We start from the raw sequence: 22,903 nt of genomic DNA, 5'->3' as shown, positions 1-22,903 counted from the left end.
GCGGTCCGTGAGTTCGAGCCCCGCGTCGGGCTCTGTGCTGACAGCTCCGAGCCTGGAGCCCGTTTCAGATTCTGTGTCTCCCTCTCTTTCTCTCTCTCTGACCCTCCCCTGTTCATGCTCTGTCTCTGTCTCAAAAATAAATAAACGTTAAAAAAAATTTTTTTTTAAATATTTTAAATTTCAGACGGCATAGTGTGCGGTTCTTGTGATTGTAATTAAATTTGAGGAAACGCGTTAGCGCTGAAAAATTCATCATTTTGACCTATTTGGCTTCAGTGCAGATGCCCTTCCCAGAGTTTAAACACGGTTCCAAAAACTCAGCCAGTGCTACGTGAAGTGAGTCGTCAGGCGGCTCAAAACGTGGAGTTTCTTCCATCTACGTGCACGTCAGACTGGCCTGGGTTTATCACATTCCCGCGGGGTGGTTTGCTCTTGGAAACCACGTCCTGCCTGATGGGGAAGCCGTCCCGAGGAGAATGGGCAGGGAGGGAGGGGGCTGGGGACTCTGGAAGCGACTCGATAGGACGGAGGCGGGAACCACCGAAAGGCGGCCCTTCTCCCAAGTAAGGAGCAGAGGGGCGGCCCCGCGAACCGCCGCGCCGCCTGGGTTTCTTACCCGAGGTCCAGCAGCAGCGCCACGCTGAGGGGCCGGGGGCAGGCGGCGTGCTCCTTTGCCTGACTAGCTCTCCTGTCCGCAGGGAAGAAGTGCACCTATGGCCACAAGTGCAAATACTACCATCCCGAGAGGGGCAGTCAGCCGCAGCGGTCGGTGGCTGACGAACTCCGGGCCATGTCCAGAAACACGGCAGCCAAAACGGCGAACGAAGGCGGGCTGGTGAAAAGCAACAGCGTCCCCTGCAGCACGAAAGCGGACAGCGCCTCGGATGTCAAACGAGGCGCTCCCAAGAGGCAGTCGGACCCCAGCATCAGGACTCAAGTCTACCAGGACCTCGAGGAAAAGCTGCCCACCAAAAACAAATTGGAAACCAGGTCCGTCCCTTCTTTAGTTAGCATCCCGGCGACTGCCACCGCAAAACCCCAAAGCGCTACGTCTTTAAGCAACGGCCTTCCATCCGGAGTTCACTTCCCACCTCAGGATCAAAGAATACAGGGGCAGTATCCTCCGATGTTGATGGCAACCAAAAATCACGGCACGCCAATGCCTTACGAACAGTACCCCAAATGCGACTCGCCTGTGGACATCGGGTATTACTCCATGCTGAACGCCTACTCGAACCTGAGCGTGTCCGGCCCGCGCAGCCCCGAGCGCCGTTTCTCCTTGGACACGGACTACAGGGTGAGCTCCGTGGCTTCCGACTGCAGCAGCGAAGGGAGCGTGAGCTGCGGGAGCGGCGACTCGTACGTGGGCTACGGCGACCGCCCGTACGTCAGCTCTCCCGACCCCCAGCTGGAAGAGAGTCTCAAGTGTCAGCACGTGCACCCGCACAGCCGCCTTAATTCCCAGCCCTTCCTGCAGAACTTCCACGACCCCGTGACCCGCGTGCAGAGTTACGGTCACGAAGAACCAAAGTACCACCCCAAGGCGCCTCTCCCGCACCTGGCCGTGCACCTGCAGCACCCCGCCGCCGGGGCCCGGGCCAGCTGTCCCGGCGACTACCCCTCGCCGCCCGGCTCCGCCCACTCCAAGGCGCCGCACCTGGGGCGCGCCCTGGTGGCCACCCGGATAGACAGCATCTCCGACTCGCGGCTCTACGACGGCTCTCCCTCCCGCCAGCGGAAGCCTTACTCGCACCAGGAGGGGCCGGGGGGCTGGGAGCGGCCCGGCTACCGGGTGGACGCGTACGGCTACCGGCAGACTTACTCCTTGCCGGACAGCTCCACGCAGCCCTGCTACGAGCAGTTCACCTTCCAGAGCCTCCCCGAGCAGCAGGAGCCCGCCTGGCGCGTCCCCTACTGCGGGCCGCCCGCGGAGCCCCCGAGGTACCAGGACAGCCGGGAGAAGGTCTACGTCAACCTGTGCAACATCTTCCCGCCCGACCTCGTGAGGACGGTCATGAAACGGAACCCTCACATGACAGACGCCCAGCAGCTCGCCGCAGCCATTTTGGTGGAGAAGTCCCAGCTGGGTTATTGAGAGACGATGCATCTTTGTGGTGTTTAGTAGTTTTTTGTTCAGCTCAAACGCTGAGGGAGGTTTGCTACAATAGCACATGTGATCTCCTTCTCGGCAAGGAGGTTCTATAGTATCCATTTCTGTGAAGTACTGTATCATGGAATCTGTATGTATCGCCCCACCTAGTGGAAATATCACGGGATTGCTTTACATGGAAACTTTTTTTTTTAACATTTCCTTTTTAAAGCTCTCTCCTCGGCTGGAGATTTTTCCAGTTTGATTTCTTAGATGTCTCTGTGATCTTTGATATTCCTCTTTGGTGCATCAGGGGTTTATATGCAGCACTTTTTATCCTTGTTTCGTGTTTTCTTAACTTGGTGTTTGTCTATCAATCGCGAGCAATTACGATACCTTCAGAACGTTGAACATTTGACTAGACCCTAGCCGACTATTTTTTCAAGCCAAGCTTCACTGGAATCTTTTACAGCTTTTTAAGTTATTTTTATTTGGGGAAAGTGGGCTTCTTTGTGCTAGAATCATTATTTATAGAAACAAAGATATACTACCGCACTGACTTTATATTTGAAACAAAACGGAAGTTACCAGTTTATGTTGAAATGGGTAACCGTCTATATATTAGAATGATTTACAATATGGCACTTTTCATTGTTCTAGTTTTGTTCGGGTTTTTTTTTTTTTTTTTCTGTTAAGTAATGAGTTAATTTAATATGGTTGATTTAAAGGAAAGCAGATGCAATCAATGGAAAAAATGGTTTCCATTTTATTACTATTTTTCTTACCCAATAAGGCAAAAGCCGCGTGTGCTCCAGCGTAGAGCTGTGCGACCCAGCTATGATGTGCTTCTAGACGCTAGAAACGGAATTGAATTCCCAGATCCTCCTTCACCTGTATTTTCCATGTGTTTGTCTTTTTCTTTTGGGGGCACAACAAGACTGGATAAAATGACCCTTTCACAATACTTGCCTGTTTTTAATGAATCTAATTATTCTCAATGCAACTTTTATATTTAATATACTCTTTAGCTTTCCCGCTATTTATCAAGGCTGGCCTGGGGGGGGGGGGGTTGTGTTGTGTGTTGAGCATATGCAAAGCTGACTGGTACTGCACTAGAGGGGAGGTGGTGGTGGTGGACTTGTAAATGGTAACTTAAAACGTTTGTAAGATAGTGTATATTTCCCATTTTCCTGAAGGTAGGTTTTTTTTTGGGGGGGGGGGGCCTGTTATATTATTAAGGCCAGATTCTTGCCACAAATAGTGTAGTTTTAGCTACAGACTAAAGTCTGTTCTAGTATTAGTAAGGGATATTTCTGGTTTCAAAGTCATGGGTTTTGCTAGATGCGAATTCATGTTTGTCTTTAAAGGGCGTACCTCGCACGCGGGGGCGGACGGCGGGAGGGGTTGTCACGACCTCCACTGTTGCCTCCAGGCTCTGAAATTTTCTTCGTGTGACAGACTCCTCTGATCTCTGCCTCGAGGCCCTGGTCGTTCTGATTACCCTACATGCCACAGTTTGAAGTAAAGCCCTGAAAAGCCAGAAAGTACCTTTTACTGTTGATACAAATTGTATCTTTTTAACTCTAAGAACTATTTTGATTTGTAGATCTAGTGAACACACCAATGTGTAACTATGATTAGACTTTTGGGCAACATTTTATCCCTTATTTAAATACAAAATTTTAAAGTAAAATTGAGGTCTAGAATAGGGTAGAGCATAAAAAGTAACAATTTAGGTAAATAAAAGTGTCTGTGTTAGTTTTATATAATACATTAAAATACATTAAATACACTTATTGGCATTTTCTTTCTCCTAAAACTTACCTAGTGAGAACTTAAAAAAATAAAGGTAAAATGCTGCCTGAAAATAACGTCCGAGCACCTTTGACTAGGATAACATTTTCACTACTTGTGTGACACTGTGTGTCACATCGAGTAGGAATCGGGTACACAGTAAATGCTTCTAAAAGGCATTGTGCATATTGACATATCCAATAATCTGAACCGTGTTCAGCAAACTTAATTCAGGAAAGTGGCGTTCTACATAATTATTGCTGTTGTTTTTGAGGTGAGGGTGGCCCCCGTCTGTGCCCGGAAACCGTGCGGACGGTGCCACACCTGCCATTCCGAGGGGTGTCTGAGCGCGACCCTGCTCACTCGTGACTCCGTTCTCCTCGATTCCGTCGGTCAACTATCTGTAGAACAAGTTTCAGTGTAGAGGCTAAATGAGTGCCAAAAATAGGGTTACCAGTGTGGAGTACCTTTTACTGTAGTCCTGTTCTAAGCCTTTTTTGTTTTGTTTTGTTTCTCTTAAGCGTGCAAGCGTTTGTAAATTCTAGGTTTTGCTTCCATTTTCTTAGTCTTAGCATTTCCATTAGCTGAAGATTCTGCCACACTTTACCGCATTTATTGAAATGAGGTCTTCGGTGAAATGTAGGTCCTACTTTTCACGTGGCCTGCTCACCGTTTGTAGCCACCTGTCATTGCTTCCTGGCTTCTAGATTAAGGAAAAGTAGTTGTAGCCTGTGAGCACCTGTCCTGAAGTGAATAGCTCTGAACGACTCACACTGAAATCCTTCAGTGTAATTCACTGTGAGTTGAGAAATAGCAGTTTTCTTAAGAGGACAATTTGTCCCCCCCTCCTTTTTGTTTTGTTTTGGTTTTGTTTTGACACCCATGTGGCTTTCAGAGCTTAAGAATGAGATGGTTGGCAGACTTTAGATACAGCGAATTCTTGATGATCTAAAGCAATAAGTAAAAGGATCCATCATTCAGTTAAATCCGTAGCTGACCCCAAACCTTCATTGTCGCCAAAACTTTCACCTTAATCCTGTCTTTCACCAGACTTGCTAATAAATAACTGGAAAGGGAGGGAGGTAGTAGGAAAACTGCCCCAAGGGGTCAGCTGAGAGAAGAGAACGAATTCAGATTGGAATCTTCTGCCCCGAGTAACTGACAGTTGACGGTACTTTGCACAGTCATTAGCCGGTTCCTTGTCTCTGTGTCTTACTACAGAGGGAGTAGCACCCAGCTGGCCAGTTACTGGCCGTCAGTATTTCCTCCTTTCTTGCACGTGATAATGTCAGTTTTCAGTCTGTTGATGATCTCTGTATCCTGATAGAGTTTGTCATTGACCTCAACATTGAATGAAATGCACACCAGTATAAAATGTTTGATACTGGTAGAAACTTGAACTTTGTGCTTTTATGAAATTTCCTTTATGAGAATATGTAATATAACTAATAAGCGCGGTTTTCTATGTATATATACACACATGCATACGTATTTGTTATCAAGTATTAAAAACAGGAGGGTGGTAGGCTTTCGGTGGCTAACTTTCCCTTCGTTGAACTATGTATGTTTCTGAGTTGCGGACGACCAAGCCTGGAGTCTGGATGACCAATGATAAGATTTAGAACCACTTGAATGGAAAGCAACTCTTCAATGGTTTTATTCCTGGTATTTTTAAAGAGTTATTTTGATAATTTTAATAGAGTGTGTAATTTTAAAACACACACACACACACACACACACACACACACACACAAAGTAGTATTGATTATACAGATAATTATTTAACATGTCTTTTATGGATGTATCTATGTATATGGACAGTAATATATTTATAAAGCAAATATACTTTGATTATGTCGTAGCTGTTAGTTTGTGATAAGTTAGAGGGTGCCTCTGGGTACAGAGGTGTGTGTGTTTTGAAAACTCTCAAGCTGTTTTTCCCCCAATTTAATGGCACTGACCCTAAGGTATATTTGGTTGTCGTTCTCATTTTTGCTGTCCGACTTCCTTATATAAGATGAGCTTCCTAGGTATACACCAGCCAGTCAAATGAAGCGTAAAATACATGAACTGCACACGTGCATGAGAATAAGAGAAAGAGTTAATAAAAGTAGAGAAACGTGCGTTATTTTTGATTGGTCTGGGCAACTCCCTCGGGCAGAGGTTGACAGGCGTTTTCTGTAAAGGGTCAGACAGTAACTAAGTCAGAGTTCGAGAATCATACCCTCTGTATAAACTACTCACCTCTGCACTTAGAGCATGAAAGCAGCCACAGACAGGAACATCAACGGGCCGTGTGGCTGTGCAGCAACAGAACCTGACTTAGGGAAACAGGCGGCCGGCCAGTCTGTTCATCTCTGTCCTAGAGGGAGAAAAACAGGCGTATGAAGCAGTAAGTTCTGATCCGTGTTAACGTAGAAGTGAGAACGGTATTTCAGTTGATGCTGTTGATGGCTTTCAAAAGAAGATTTTGAGCCTGTCCTATTAAAGCATCTTTCTTATTTATTCAGTCACACCCATTCTATATTAGCGACATTTCTTAACGTTGAACCGCACACAAAGAAAGCATTTGGTCAACAGATATTTTACTAAGTATCCAATTTTTTTCACGAACTTTGTATTTCTATTGATAAATGGGAACACCTTGCCTACATTTTGTGTTTTAAGGGCCTCACGGACCAAAAATTCTGTTGTATTTTCAAAGTTAGCATGTAATTAGCCACAAAATATTTTAAAGACTGCATTTATCCGTTCTGTTTTTCTGCTGGTTTTTTGACTTCTAAAAAAAAAAAAAAAAAAAAAAAGACGACAGATGTGCCCTTCTTTAAAAGTGGTTTTTAAGAAGATAAACATACTGTAATTTCACATACTATATAGCTTTATTCTGTAAGATTTAAATTGTGACTAGTGTAACTGTAGCGATAATGTGAGTGCATTTGCTGTATTGTGGCTCTCTTTACAAGAATCCAAGTGTACCCCTGCTCTCTCTGTCCAGATCTTTAGTGTAGCTTCTTGAGACACCTTAGGACAGTCCTTGGTGAATATTCTGAACACGGTCACGTGTGATTTTAAGTCTGTCGGCACCACGCACGGTCGGGCACGTTCACTCACAGCACTGTCATCGGTGGTGGTCACATTTTCACACCGTTTCACTGGGAACAGTAAATGGGGTGGAACACCACCGTCCAGTTTAGTTACTTTATTTTAAAATTGCAACACACCTCTAGCTCTTGACCGCATCCACTGTTTAAAACGGTCACTTCCCCCAGCCCTTTAAGGTCATCCGCTCCCCTGCTTTTTGTTTCCCTTACAATAACACAGTTATGTGCTAGGAGTAGCTTTTTCCCTAAGGTCCGTAGCCTCTAAGATTTGAAAACAATTTAAGGTTTTGACCATTTGGCAGTTAAAATTTTTTGGAGAATTTGGTGCACGTCTTCATTTAGTTTTATAAAATTTTAAAGTTCCGCTTTTCAACCACATATCCAATCTGTCAGTCGTCCGTGTAGGTATTTCAAAAGAATAACCAATTGTTTGCTGTCCATTAAAGCTTCTGACCCCTCTCGTAAAGCAGCTTAGGTCTTTAGGGAAAAAGACCTTGAAAAGCAGTGGCTTGGTTTTTTTTAACGGTTTAGGTTTTAGATTTTCTTCGTTTTTTTTTTTTTTTTAACTTATGTTTCCTAGCCAACACAAAATACCCACAAACATGCGAACCTCCTCAGAGACGTAAACATAGTGCTGTACGTGACCAGAGACTGATCTCATCTTCTCCTGTGAGGTGGTGTTCTTCCTGAACCCTAGACGCGTGCCGATAGAATTTCCAATTCAGCCCTTCAGACTTTTCTTCTAGGAAAATAAAGTCAAGAATGTTTAGAACAACCATTGGACAAAGTGATGTGATTCTATTTATCCTATGTCTGCTCTGTGTGTTTCTGTATTGGAATTTTTACAACTCCAAAAAGCAGTATTTTAGACCTACTGGAAATCCCTATCAAAACAGCTATGTGATTCTGCCACTGAGAAAAAAAAAAAATTAAAAAGTTCATTTTTTTATGGTGGTTTGTTTTTGTTTCCCAAGGAAACGGACCTCCTGCAGAGGCACAGATGCTAAAGAAATCAGAGCATCTTTCTCTTGTCCCTTGGCCTGCCGACATTCGGCCGCGGTAACGGGGGTGTTCCACAGGACACCCACCAGCCCCTTATGGGTGCAGTGGAGCCAAATTAATGCCTGTGAAAATTGCAGTTCAAGGCCACAGAGACCTACTGGCCCTTCCCTACCATTTTAGTAATTGCCCGCCTAGGCTATTCCCAGCCTCAACTGTCTCTGGCTTTGGGCCTCACCTCTTGTGACCCGAAGACCTCTTCACTGTATAGATGTCTGCTACCTCTCTCCTTGCAAGGACCAGCCTTAGTACCCTCCCCGGGCCTGCTCGCAGTAGGTTCCCTTCCCTTGTGACCTGAAAATACTCTTAGTTCATCATGTGGTCACAAACCCAAACTGGTGTCATGATCTTCATGACTTTAGCGTATTCACGTTCTCTGTCAGAGTCGAAGAAACTTTTCTTTCCACATCAGATGGGTTGTTTTTTGTTTCCTCTTGTCAGATGTTTGCGTGTATGCGCGCGCGCGCGCGCTTGTGTGTGTGTGTGTGTGTGCGTGTGTGTGTGTGTGTGTTTGCCATTTGTCAGGTATTTTCCTTACCCCTTACCCCTCCCCTTAAGCTCTCTACCTGGGGTGTGGATTTAGGTCCTTCATTTCATCTCTGTCAGCAGACTTCACTCAGCTACAGTCGGTGGAGAACCCAACACGTTCTGTCGGTAGTAGGAGAGGTCAGACAGGATCTCGGGGGTATCCGAGGAGCCTACCCCGTGGGCCAGTGCTAGTTTATTCCTCCCCCACCGCGCCCCTTGGTCCACAGAGGATTCACACACCTTGCCGAATCAAGTCAAGTCAAGGGCAGTTGGAGACGGCAACTAGAATCGTGTTTACTCAGAACAAATGAGTCTCCCTGGGTGTCTCGTTAGTTGAACGTGTATTTATCAGCATCTGATGCTGGTTTCGAGTCAGTGACGTTCCTTTGGTGTTTTTAAAGATTTTTCAAAGCTTTTTAAAAAATCTTTTGACATTTTAAAGGCTTTCGGGTTTTTTAAGTAACCTTTTTAAAAATCCGTTCCTCTCTGTGCAACTGTCATTCTGGCCATTAAGAAGACAGCCCCTGGCGGCCAAGTCCCACACACGCCCTATGGGCAGAGACGCATGTTACTGAATGGAGGAGTCCCCACCTCTTAACCCCCCATAAAAGAGGGTTGTGAGGACTGAGTTAGACCCTCTGCAAGGCACAGCCAGGCCTCAGCCCACCCTGTCATTGTTATGTAAATGTCAGGTATTTAAATACACAGTCCTGGGCACCTGGGTGGCTCTTTGGGTTAAGCCTCTGACTTAAGCTCAGGTCATGATCTCACAGCTAGTGAGTTTGAGCCCCATGTCGGGCTCTGTGCTGACAGCTCAGAGCCTGGAGCCGGCTTCAGATTCTGTGTCTCCCTCTCTCTCTGCCCCCCCCCCCCCAAGAATAAACATTTACAAACAAAAAAATTTTAACAATAAATAAATACACAGTCCTTTCCAGATGTTCCCCCCAGAGCCTTCTGATTCACAGAGCTAAAAATATTCAAGAGTTTTGGTTCCAATAAGCCTGTGGTGTGACGTTTTCACTGGCGGGGTCTATTTCAGGAATGACCTTTCAACCTGTTTCAAGAGGTCTTGGCACCCCATATCCATGCAACCCCATTTTCAGGCCCTTCATGGCTCAAGAGTTTCCTATATATCAGAATAGAGATGTAAATGGAGTAACAAAAATGATAAAAACCAGGTACACCTTCCAGAAGCTCGCAGCTCAGTAGGTCAAGTATGGCATTACTGCCCCCCAACCCCCAGTTCCGCTTTCACTCCTGGAGGTGCCGCTCAGCAAACCAGGCCACACCCTGGCCCCGGGGCCTGAGTCAAAGGGGATGTCACTTCCCGGCAACGGCAAACTCCAGAGCCGGTCTGGACACAGCCGCATGTGCTCAGGTAGACCATGCGCGTTTGTGGAAAGATGCCAGATGAAATCCGCTGATTGCTTTTTTCTCTTTGAGCACTTCCTTCTTGTTTATAACTGCTCCTCTCAAATCCACAGAGCGCTGACCGGCAGACCATTCACATCTGAGGGTTTGGGACTGTACTTAGACCGCAATCTTGTGCAATGGGCATTATCCCTTTTTAGAAACGAGAGAATGAGGCCTCAGAAAGGTTCAAGCACTTGCTCAAAGGCAAATCCTTCTGCTGCTTCCAAAATGCTTGTTTCCGTTTACTATGCTGCAAGACAGTGCTCAGAAAGGTGCCCGTGATTGTCCTTAGTGTGGGTTCCTGTCTGAACGTTTAGGAATGAACCCTGTGCTCTGACTTCACCAGGGTCAGGGAAAGACTAGGAAAAACAGAAATTAGAACTCTGGCTTTTGTACTCCACTAGACCCACACACATTCACCACTCTGCTTTTAGGCACAACTAGGCATAACTAGGACGTCACTCATATTGGAGGGAGAGAACACCCAGAGATCCGCCTGTCCTGAAGCCCGTGCTGATTGCCTGAAGCCGTGCTCGGCTCAAGACCCAAGCCGCCGGAGCAGAGCTCCCTACTCAGGGCCTTGGGAAACCCACGGACCCCCAGCCTCTCTGATAAGCAAGACTGGCCGGTTCTGTGCCACCAAGATTGGAGGCTGGACTCCCGACTCCCTCCGCAGCGCCCCTTGTGGTCTTAGTAAGAGGCAGTACCTTCACTGCTAACGTTTCCAATCATGCACAGAGCCCTTCTGGGGTGTGCTGTGCGAAGCCCCCACTTAGCTCTAGGACTCTCACTCTGTCCACTGCAAACAACACCTTGCACGCGAAGCAGCTGCCATTTGCAGTTCCCAAGCCTTGTATTTGCACAAATTCAGCATGAGATTAGAGCCAGACAAGTTTAATTAGGTGGTCCAACACATTCCCTTCCGTTCCCCTGGAGAGCTCAGGGAGGGACCCAACACTCAAAGCTTCACAGGAAATACAAGGATTAAGTGCATTTCCCATTCACCGAACGCCCTGCCCTCCCCGCTCTTTTCCAGAAGCCTGTGCTGGCAAGCGTCAGAGTGTCCCAGCCACCCTTTAACTGCTTGGGACCCGCCAGCACCGAACACTGCAACACTGGAGTCCCGGGGCACAGGCTTTTCCGTCCCCAGCCTTCAGAACTCTCTCCCCAATTCACTTTCCAAAGATGGACTTATCATTCCACTTGAATAACGGTTTCAAACGTGCAAATGAAAAGGTTCAGGGAAGGACAGTTTTCACTACATGAAAAGCGATTCTGTACACTCCAGAGATTTATGGGTTTGCTAGCTCTGTTACCCAACTAACAAGACTCGACAAAGCACGTTGCAAGTGGCGAATGCAGTGAATGTTCAAATGCCATGAATTCTGAATCTGTCGGGTGAGGACCAGAGCACATGCACGTTCTAGTCTCAGCTCAATTCACGGCTGATATTGCACACGTGGAGGTGGACAGCCGTGGGAGGGGGCCAGAGTGCGACTGGAGGCCACCAGCGGCCCCAGGGCAGTTTAGCCAGGCTCCGCCAGCTCCAGGGTCTTAAAAAACCTCCCTGCCTCCATCGGGCCCTTGACCTCACGGACACCCTCCCCACCCCCACCCTTGCCCCATCTCTCCCCGGTTCCCAGACATCCATCAAGGTCCAGATTCTCAGCTCTGCCCTGCCCCCTCCCCAGCCAGAGGTTGCCTGGTGACACTGAGCTCACCAGGTGGCAGTGGTCGTGGGGGAGGGGAAAGAGGAAGGCGGCAACTGGCTTTGGAAGACCCTGACCCATGCAACAGGAATTTAAGACGCAGGCTTCCTATACCACTTTCCAAATGGGTAGCAGGGAATGCCAAGTGCATAAGGGGTAGAGAAGGGAACATTTGAATCCGGCCACAAGCTTTAGGGATGTTGCAAAAATCTATGTGCCTCAAGGACTGAGCAGCCAGGCTCTAGAGGCCCCAGCAGAAGCTAGGGGACGGTCGTCACAGCTTGCTTCCTCAGCTCCTAAGGAGACAGGGGCAGGTGTATGTCCTAACTGACCATCTCTCAGGGCTGTTTGTCCATCTCAACATGCAGCAGCATCACCAGACCGCCTTCGGAGCCTTCTCTGCTAACCTGGGGGGGCAAGCATGACTTCCCGCCATCAGCGTGGTCGGGGTCCACAGCCACCCTTGCCACCGCCCGGTGACTCTGCCCACACGACCCTCCGAGCCCCAGCGTTCCTGAGGCTCACCATCCCAAGGAAAAGCATGCATCCTGACATTGGCTCTTTCTGGCTGTGAGAAGATTGCAGTTCAAAGCAACACGTGGGCAAAGAAGCAAAGTAACAGCAGGAGAGGCGGGTGGAGGGAACCGGAAGCTCCTGTGGGTGAATTCCATTTTTCCCACCTGCAAACAGGGACCGGCGATCTGATCTGGTGAGTGTCCAGCTCCTCTCTGGCTTAGAGCACAGCAGGGCTCACTCCTACCGGGTGGAGGGGAGGTACCAGGGTACAACAGGACATGCACAAACTTTGCAGCCCGATCTGAAAGCCAATCGCCACACGGACGACCTTGGGCAGTCAAGTCCTTCGTGGTCAAGTTCAGCCACTTCCTCTGTTGAATAAAAGGAGTATTTTGACCCAGCTTCCAGGAGCACCAGGGTAATAAAATAGCCATGCAGAACGTCCAGCACCAGAACCTGTGACATAATGGCGCCTCGCCCCCTGCCTTTCCTTCCCTCCCTCACACCACACACAGCGGTTCCCAAGCTCTCCATTCAGCCCACTTTCTAGATGTCAGGTTCATCACCACCTGCCCAAACGCTGCGTGGACTCAGGCTTCTGGGAACCACCGCCTACTCAGCCTCCATCAAACCCCTCTCCCTTCCACTCTGTAGCTCGAGTTAACCTAACAATACGCTTCCTAGAAGCCTTTGGCTGCCCACCTCCAGCTCATCCCCCCCCCCCAAAACACACACACACTGCCCGCATGATGGAGACAGATGCCTCGTTACAACATGCGGAGCCCTCGATCACGGTGACCTCCGGGTCCACCACCCGCCCCTGCACCCATCACAGACCCTGGACCTCCGACCCCGCCCACGCTGGGCACGGTCCACGCTCTCAACCCTCCAGGTTCCAGCACCTGCTGCTCCACTTTACCAGCAGAAACAGAATACCCGGCTCCACATAAAGGCCAGCCTCTACCTACAGCTTTCTCCAGCCTTTCTGACAGGAGGGAGGCTCATACCCTTTGAGCGCAGCCCTCTGTTGGGGTCCTGGGGCCGGCTTTAGAGGAGCTACCGGCTCACCGTCTTTCTCCCTTTGTCCGAAGCATGTGTGCCACAAGACCGGTGGCTGTGTCGGATTCCATTTTTCTCTTTGACTGACTCATTCATTCATTCATCAATCGCTAAATTAGCTGCTGCTGAAGGAGGTGCTGAAGAAGAAACTACACGGAGAGAACTGACGATGACCACCACCTCCTTCACGTTCAAGGCTACGCGTTAGCTAGCAGGTTACTTGGCTTCTGCCCTTGAGGAGGTCATAGTCCAAAGAGAACAGAGGAAACAGTGCGGGATGCTTGCAACCTGTGATAGTGCTCTGGGAAGACAGGACATTTTCATAGAGACAGTGACCTTGAACCCGGCTCCCAGAGGGTGATTGCTGTATGGGGGCAGAAAACATAAAAGTCAGAAGAAACCACACACAGAGGCAAGGGGGTGTGACAGAGAGCCTTCTGGGGACAGTGGCCTTAGATGGCTAAATTACTGCGTGCATGGGCGGGGGGGCAAGCTGGGAGACCCAAAGAGGCCAGACTGCAGACATCCTTATTGAGCAGCTCGGAATTGGGGCCTTTAAAGCATTACCAACAGGGGCTGCAGCAGCCTGAGCAAGCAACAGACTTCATCCTTGGCCAGCACAGCGTTCTTGTTTCACTGCTGTCCGAACACCCGTGGCCCGGGGTGTGTTCTCTCCGACGCGGCCCCACCGCGGGGCTGCCTCCTCGAGAATTTGGGCGTGGGGTCCCTGCACACAGGCAATACAAGGGCCACTGAAAATACTGGAGATTTTTAAATAACATCTAAATGGTAGGACACAATTTTGAGGAGGTGGATAAATCTAGAAGAGGGTCAGCAATGGGGCACCTGCCTGCTTGTCCCTCCCCGTGAGCACGTAAACAAGACCAATTCAGTGGGCAGAAGAGGGGCCCGTGTGAGGGACACGCCTCTGAGGTCAAATGAAACCCGACTTTCAACTGGGGGGAAGCTGGGCGAGGGTTTCGCCACATGGCCATCCAGGACACGTAAAATCCTGTAGCCGTCGCAGAGGGCCAGCCAGTGCCACTGCCCTGGCCTGTACATAACCTGTACGACATTAAGGCCCCTTCTTCCCAATCCTCCTCTTGCCCCGGCCAGCCCCACTCTCCACAGAGCAGCAACCAGAATACTCTCTCAGGGTCATGACAAAGGTCGGTCTGTCCCATGCTGAAAACCCTCCAGTGGGTTCGCAGATCCAGATAGGACACATTACCCATCAGGCCTCACTCCCCTGCTCCACGTGAAAGCCGTCCAGCTGCAAAATTTGAGGCCAGATGCGTGGCTCTGCCTGGCCCTCAAGTTCTCTCTATTCTGTGTGCCAGGAAAGCTGGACCACAGCCTGTTCCCCAAACACGGCCAAAGGCTCCCCTACTCGCTCCTGCCGCCGCCCCTGCTGCAGAGAATCTTCCCCCACTCCCAGCGCAGGGGGAATCCCCTGCTGAGACTGATCCCACCAGGAGTGTCCCCTGTGGAAGTCACCTCTTCCGTCACCTCTGCCACCTACAGTGTTACCTGGCTCCCCCCCACCCCCGCCCCGTGCCCCACAGCAACAAACAGCACCATCGTCACCCTTGGGAGGCCGTGTTTCTCTGTGGAAATCCAACCCCTTACCCCGGCCTTCTGACAGCCTCTCAACGACTGTGCTCCCTCCTCCCCTCCCAGGGCATTCCTGTCCATCATTACCCTCGACGCGCTTTTAACCCTCCTGGTCCCTTCCCTCACTTCTTCAGGTCTTTACTCAAGTGTCACCTTCTCAGAGAAGCCTTCTTGACCAGCAGTTGTAAAACTGTAATTCCGAAGACGGAGGGTCCAAGATGGCAACTCAGGAGACCCTGAACGCGCCTCCCTCACGGACACACCACATCTTCCCCAAATCCACACCTGCATACAGAGCAGTCTCTCCTGAAGAACCACTGAGGGCTGAATGAACAGCTCCTGTGCGACAGAGGACAAAGGGACCACAGAGAGAAAAGTGGGAGAGACGGACCCCACCCTGGTGTTGCCAACTGCGGCAGGACTAAGGAACCTGGAGCAGATCTGTCTGCCCTGTGGCGAGAGAGGAAAAAAACCCTCCAGTGTGGCAGGATTCTCGCACAGAGGGACGGGACACTGAGGTCTTTCTATCCAGGAAGCAGCTTTATTCGTGCCAGCATCGGCTCAGTGGGTTCATACCCTGAAAACTGAGCCCCCAGCGTAGTGAGGTGTAGCCTTTTATAAATTTTCTACTTCTTGGTCTCGTATACATGGTAATACACAGACATAAGGTCTGATCGGGTGGCCTCATGTTACAGGGTCTTGAGGAATGTCACGTACAGTCGGACAGCGTCGTGAAGAATGTCATGTTCAGTCAGAGAGCCAGGTTGCGTCCCCTTATCTTGAAGGGTTTTTTTCCTCACCACATTCCTTAGGTAGGGGACTCTATCACAACACTTGATTTTTTCTAATCATTCATTTAAAAAATTTTTTAAATGTCTATTTATTTATTTATTTTTGAGAGAGAGAGACTGAGCCGGGAAGGGGCAAAGAGAGAAGGAGAGAGAGAGAAGCCCAAGCAGGCTCTGCACTGTCAGCACAGAGCCCAACTAGGAGCTCAATCTCATGAAACCTGAGATCATGACCGGAGCGGACATCAAGTGTCAGACACTTAACCAACTGAGCCACCCAGGCGCCCCCCCCCCCCCAAAAAATCTACAGTTTATAAAAGGAACCAGGGGTCGATCATCTGCCAAATGGCAAGGGGGCTGCTGGGACTAGGTCCAGCATCGGGTGGGCTGGTGGGTAAAACAGGTGATGTTCCCCTCCACTTTGATGGCAAGGTCCTAGTGCCCTGGCTGGCCTGCCACCATGCCCAGCCCCGGGGCCCTAACCTGCACCAGCCCCGGCCCCATACCCACACCTGTCCAAGCTCCAGCTTTCCCATCACAGTGGTCCCAGTGGGGCCAATACTGGGACACCCCCACCTCTCCCCTGGCCCATGCCTGTGAGCTATTCCATCAGGCAGCCAAACCCAACAGGCACACATGGTCTACACAGGTCATGTCCCTACATAAGTCCATTCCTGAACGGCTAGAACCAACTATTCCACCTAATTCATAGCAACAAACACAGAAAGTCAGAGTGAGGACACGAAGGAATATGCTCCAAATCAAAGAATCAGACAAAAACTTCAGAGAAAGAGCTAAACAAAACAGACATAAGCAATAGGCCCAATAAAGAGTTCAAAGTAATGATCCAAGTCGATTCTACACAAATGCACATATTCAGTGCATTACCTATCAAAGTAACACCAGCATTCTTCACAGGGCTAGAACAAACAATCCTAAAATTTGTATGGAACCAGAAAAGACCCCGAATAGCCAAAGCAATCCTGAAAAAGAAAACCAAAGCTGGAGACATCACAATCCCAGACTTCAAGCTGTATTACAAAGCTGTAATCATCAAGACAGTACGGTACTGGCACAAAAACAGACACTCATATCAACGGAACAGAACAGAGAACCCAGAAACGGGCCCACAAAGGTATGGCCAACTTATCTTTGACAAAGCATGAAAGAGTATCCAATGGAAAACAGACAGTCTCTTTAACAAATGGTGCTGGGAGAACTGGACAGCAACATGCAGAAGAATGAAACTAGACCACTTTCTTACACCATTCACAAAAATAAACTCGAAATGGATGAAAGACCTGAACATGAGAGAGGAAACCATCAAAACCCTAGAGGAGAAAGCAGGCAACAACCTCTTTGACCTTGGCCACAGCAATTTCTTACTCGACATATCTCCAAAGGCAAGGGAGTTAAAAGCAAAAATGAACTATTGGGACCTCATCAAGATAAAAGCTTCTGCACAGCGAAGGAAACAATCAACAAAACTCAAAGGCAACTGACGGAATGGGAAAAGTATTTGCAAATGACATACTGGATAAAGGGCTGGTATCCAAAATCCATGAAGAACTCACCAAACTCCACACCCAAAAAACAAATAATCCAGGGAAGAAATGGGCAGAAAACATGAATACACACTTTTCTAAAGAAGACATCCAGATGGCCAACAGGCACATGACACAATGCTCAATGCCACTCATCATCAGGGAAATACAAATCAAAACCACACTGAGAGATACCACCTCACGCCAGTCAGAGTGGCTAACATTAACAACTCAGGCAACAACAGATGTTGGTGAGGATGTGGAGAAACAGGAACTCTTTTGCACTGCTGGTGGGAATTCAAACTGGTGCAGCCACTCTGGAAAACAGTGTGGAGGTGCCTCAAAAAATTAAAAATAGACCTACCCTACAACCCAGCAATAGCACCGCTAGGAATTAATACAAGGGATACAGGAGTGCTTATGCACAGGGGCACTTGTACCCCAATGTTTATAGCAGCACTTTCAACAATAGCCAAATTATGGACAGAGACTAAATGTCCATCAACTGAAGAATGGATCAAGAAGATGTTATTTATATATACAATGGAATACTACTTGGCAGTGAGAAAGAATGAAATCCTGCCATTTGCAGCAACATGGATGGTACTGGAAGGTATTATGCTGAGTGAAGTAAATCAGAGAAAGACAAATATCATATGTTTTTACTCATATATGGATCTTAAGAAACTTAACAGAAGACCATGGGGGAAGGGAAGGGGAAAAAAATAGTTACAAACAGAGAGGAAGGGAGGCAAACCATAAGAGACTCTTAAATGCAGAGAACAAACTGAGGGTTGATGGGGGGGGTGGGGGAGAGGGGAAAGTGGGTGATGGGCATTGAGGAGAAAACTTGTTGGGATGAGCACTGGATGTTGTATGGAAGCCAATTTGACAATAAATTTTATTTGAAAAAAAAGTTAAAAATAGAATTACCCTATGACCCAGCAATTGCACTACTAGGTATTTACCAAGGGACACAGGTGTGCTGTTTCAAAGGAGCACATGCACCCCAATATTTATAGCAGCACTATTGACAATAACCAAAGTATGGAAAGAGCCCAAATGTCCATCTATGGATGAATGGATAAAGAAGACGTGGTATATACATACAATGGAGTATTACTCGGCGATCAAAAAGAATGAAATCTTGCCATTTGCAACTACGTGGATGGAACTGGAGGGTATTATGCTAAGTGAAATTAGTCAGAGAAAGACAAAAATTGTATGACTTTACTCATATGAGAACTTTAAGAGACAAAACAGATGAACAGAAGGGAAAGGAAGCAAAACTGATATAACAACAGGGAGAGGGACAAAACATAAGAGACTCTTAAATACAGAGAACAAACTGAGGGTTGCTGGAGGGGTTGTGGGAGGGGGGATGGGCTAAGTAGATAAGGGGCATTAGGGAGGACACTCGTTGGGATGAACAATGGGTGTTAGACATAGGGAATGAATCACTGGAATCTACTCCAGAAATCATTATAGCAACTATACGCTAACTAATTTGGATGTAAATTTTAAAAAGTAATAAAAGAAAAAAATACACAAAAGTATCCTCCAATACTAGTGTAATTTATTGAGTACTTAATAATATAGTGTTAAAAAAAAACTGAAGGAGAGTTTCCCAGACAAAAAGTTAAAAGGAGTTTAACACCATTAAACCAGACTTAAAAAAAAAAAAAAAAAACTGTTAAAGGAACCTCGTTAGGTGGAAAGAAAAGGTCCGAATTGGAAGAAAATTATTTTTAAAAATTTCATGAAGAAAAACAAACTGATCGTAAAGATAGGTCAATTATTTATAAAGCAAGTATGAAGGCTAAAAGACCAAATCAATTATATCTAAGAAACTGGTTATAGGACTTACAAAATAAAAAGATGTAAAATATGACAACATATATATATATATAATGTGGAGGGGATAAAAATGGAGTTCTGCCAGAATGTTATTGAACTTTAGTAATTATCAATTTCATATAGACTACAACATACTTAGGATGTTATATATGAGCCTCACAGTGACCTCAAAACAAAAATCTATAGAAGATATACACAATATAAAAAGAAAGAGACTTAAGCATTAACACTCAAGAAACTCATCAATTACGAGAGCAAGAAAAACAGAACAACCAGAAAGCAATTAACAAAATGGCAATAAGTAAATACCTACCAGCAATAAGTTTAAGCCGTTTCAATGTTCCAATGAGAAGACATATGGTAACAGAATGAATTTTTCGAAAAAGACCTACATAGGGGCATCTAGGTGGTTTAGTTGGTTGAGCAGCTGACTCTTGATTTCAGCTTAGATCATGACCTATTAGTCTTGAGGGCAAGCTCTGCATCTGTCTCTGCACAGAGCATGGAGCCTGCTTGGGATTCTCTCTCCCTCTCTCTCTGCCACTCCCCTGCTCACGCACATGTGATCTTCCTCTCAAAACAAACATTAAAAATTTCTACAAAATTATAAAGACCCATCCATACACTGCTTATAAGAGATTCACTTCAGACCTGTATGTTCAGAAACACACAGACTGAAAGTTAACAGATGGAGTAAGATATTCCATGTAAATGGAAGGGGAAAAAGACTGGGGTAGGAATACTTACATCAGACAAAATAGATTTTAAAATGTAGTGTGTAACGAGCGACAATGAAGAACATTACACAATGATAATCAATCCAACAATAGTATATAACAATTATAAATACAAATCCACCCAATATTAAAGCAAATTTAAATGCCTAAGAAAATATCATACAAAAAAGGCGAAACCGACAGTAATCCAATAAAAGTAGGGAACTTTAACAACTCACTCACATCAATGGATAGAACATTCAGGAAGAAAACCAAGTGGTAAACAGTATCCTTGTGCTGAAAGGTAACAATCTGCAACCAAGAATCCTCTATCCATGAAGACTATCATTCAGAATAGAGGGAGAGAAAAAGAGTTTGCCAAACAAAAACTAAAGGAGTTTGTGACCAATAAACCAGCCCCACAAGAAATACTAAAGGGGACTTGCTGAGTAGAAAGGAAAGACCATAAGTGAGAGTATGATAAGTAAGAAACAAAAAAGCAGTCAAGGTAAGTATTTCTGTTAAAAAAAAAAAAAAAAATCAGTCAAGGAATTCTCAAAACAAAAGGATGTAAAATATGACACCATATAAAACCCAAACCAGAGGTGGTATACAGAATGGCTTCAAACTTAAGCGACCACCAACTTCATATACACTGCTATATGGAGAGGTTATATACAAACCTAACGGTCACCATAAATCAAAAACCACTGATAGATATGCAAAGAATAAGGAGAAAGGAATCCAAGGATATCGCTAAAGAAAGCCAGCCAACTATGGAAGAGAGCATGAGAAAGATCAGAGAAAAACTACAAAGCCAACCCCAAAACAAGTAACAAAAGGACAGGAACACGTATCAACGATTACTGAGTGTAAATCAACTACAGGCTCCCATCAAAAGACAGAGGGTAAAAGAGTAAATAAAAAATTAAGATCCATCCATATGCTGCCTACAACAAACTCATTTCAGACATAAAGACACTTGCAGATGTTAAGTAAGGGGATAAAGAAACATTTATCATGCAAATAGAGGTCACTGAGTTCTCCAAGCCCTGTATCATGGTCTTTTGCCTTTGTTTCCCTCTTTTTTTTTCTGCTTCGTTATTCTCCATAATTTTACATCCATTGTAGCATCCATTCAAGACTGCATCTCGGTTACAGCAGTTTGAAATTTTGGCCTGACTAGATTTTATTTATTTTATCTCTACAGAAAGGGATTCTCTGGTGTCTTCTATGCTTTTTTCAACCCTAGCTAGTATTCTTATTATCGTGGTTCTAAATTCTAATTCAGACATCCTGCTTATATCTGTGTTAAGTCCCTTGCTGTCATTTCTTCCTGTTTTTTCCTTTGGGGTGAATTCCTTCATTTTGTCCTTTTGAAGGAAGAAAAGGATGGCTCAGTCAGTTAAGCATCCAGTTTTAGCTCAGGTCATGATCTGAACGGTCCCCGAGCTCGAGCCCCACGTCAGTCTCTGTGTTGACAGCTCAGAACCTGGAGCCTTCTTCGGAATCTGTGTGTCCCTCTCTCTCTGCCTCTGCCCTGCCCGTGCTCTCTCTTACAAATAAACATTAATAAAATTAAAAATTAAAAACAAAAATCAACTAAAGGGAGCTAGATCCTAGGTGTGTTTCAGTCTGCTTCTTGAAAGAAATTTGATACAACAGAGGGAAAAAAAAGGAGAGGAAAAAAAAGATAAGAAAAAACTTAAAAATTAAAAGAAATTTATAGAATAAGATGAAATAAACAAATTTTTAAGAAAAATAAAGTAAAAAAATAAAAATAAATTTTTCTCTTTCTGGTGAGTTTTGTGGCTCAAGTTATGCAGATTGTTGCATTGATCCTCAGGTCAGTTTGCTAGGTTTTCAAAATGGTTTGGTGCTGATCTATCGGCGTTTCAGGGACAAGACAAGGTCAGGGTCTCCATGCAGCTCTGCCATCTCAACTCCTCAGAAACAGTGGCTTTGCATGAAACCCTGGACCAGATGGGCTTAGCAGATATATTCAGAATAGTCCATCCTAAACCAGTAGAATACGCATTCTCTGCAACATTCCCAGAAAAAATCACGTATTAGGCCACAAAACAAGCCTGAACAAATTCAAGATCAAAGTCATACCCCCACATCTTTTCTTACCACAAGGCTATGAAACTAGAAGGCAACCACCAGAACTCTGGAAAGACTACAAATATATGGAGGTTAAATGACATGCTGCTAAGCAATGAATGGGTCAACCAAGAAATCAAAGAAGAAATTAAAAAGTACATGGAAATAAAAATGAAAACCACAATGGTCTAAAAGCTTCAAGATGCAGCCAAAGTGTTTCTAAGAGGGAAGCAAATAGTTAATATAAGCCTAACACAAGAAGCAAGACATTTTTTTAAAAACCTAACCTTACACTGAAAAGGAACTGGGGTGGGGGGGGGGGGGGGGGGACAAACAAAACCCAAAAGCAGGAGGAGGAGGAAATAATAAAGATTGGAGCAAAAATAAATAACATAGAAACTTAAATAGCAAACAAATAGATCCGTGAAATCAGGAGCTGGTTAAAAAAAAAAAAAAGAAATCAATAAAACTGGGGCACCTGGATGGCTCAGGTGGCTCAGCCCTGAATCAGGGAAAAAAAGAAAATTTGAACAGGTTTATTACCAGCAAGGAGAATTAATCAGGAGTCAAAAAGCTCCCAAACAGTCCAGGACCAGACAGCTTCACAGTCTAATTCTACCAAACATTCAAAGAAGTCTTAACACCTGTTCTTCTCAAACAATTTTTAAAAAATACAAGGAAAGTGGAGTGCCTGGGTGGCTCAGTTGGTTAGGCGTCCGACTTCAGCTCAGGTCATGATCTCACAGTCTGAGTTCAAGCCCCGTGTCAGGCTCTGTGCTGACAGCTCAGAGCCTGGAGCCTGCTTCGGATTCTGTGTCTCCCTCCCTCTCTGCCCCTCCCCTGCTCATGCGGTCACTCTCTGTCTTAAAAATAAATAAAAACATTTAAAAAAATTTTTAAATACAAGGAAAAAATTCTAAACTCATTCTATGAGGCCAGTATCACCCTGATACCAAAACCAGATAAAGACACCACAAAAAAAGAGAACTATAGGCCAAGATCTCTGATGAACA

The 22,903-nt window shown here is 46.1% G+C and overlaps 1 protein-coding gene across 5 annotated transcripts in view; it reads left to right on the top strand.

Moving 5' to 3' along the window:
- Window positions 1-7,931, top strand: part of ZC3H12C (zinc finger CCCH-type containing 12C) — an 87,747-nt gene extending 79,816 nt beyond the window's left edge. For all 5 annotated transcript variants that reach the window (XM_060604627.3, XM_060604628.3, XM_060604624.3 and 2 more), the window contains exon 6: window positions 699-7,931. In XM_060604627.3, coding sequence (XP_060460610.2) covers window positions 699-2,095 — 1,397 coding nt within the window. In that variant the 3' untranslated portion in view covers window positions 2,096-7,931. The remainder of the gene's footprint in view (window positions 1-698) is intronic.
- The last annotated feature ends 14,972 nt before the right edge of the window (window positions 7,932-22,903 follow it).

The sequence above is a fragment of the Panthera onca genome, chromosome D1 (assembly GCF_046562875.1).
Source record: "Panthera onca isolate mPanOnc1 chromosome D1, mPanOnc1 haplotype 2, whole genome shotgun sequence".
In the NCBI taxonomy this organism is placed as follows: domain Eukaryota; kingdom Metazoa; phylum Chordata; class Mammalia; order Carnivora; family Felidae; genus Panthera; species Panthera onca.
Note: the sequence above shows the minus strand (reverse complement) of the source record. Positions and strands in the feature narration are given on the sequence as shown.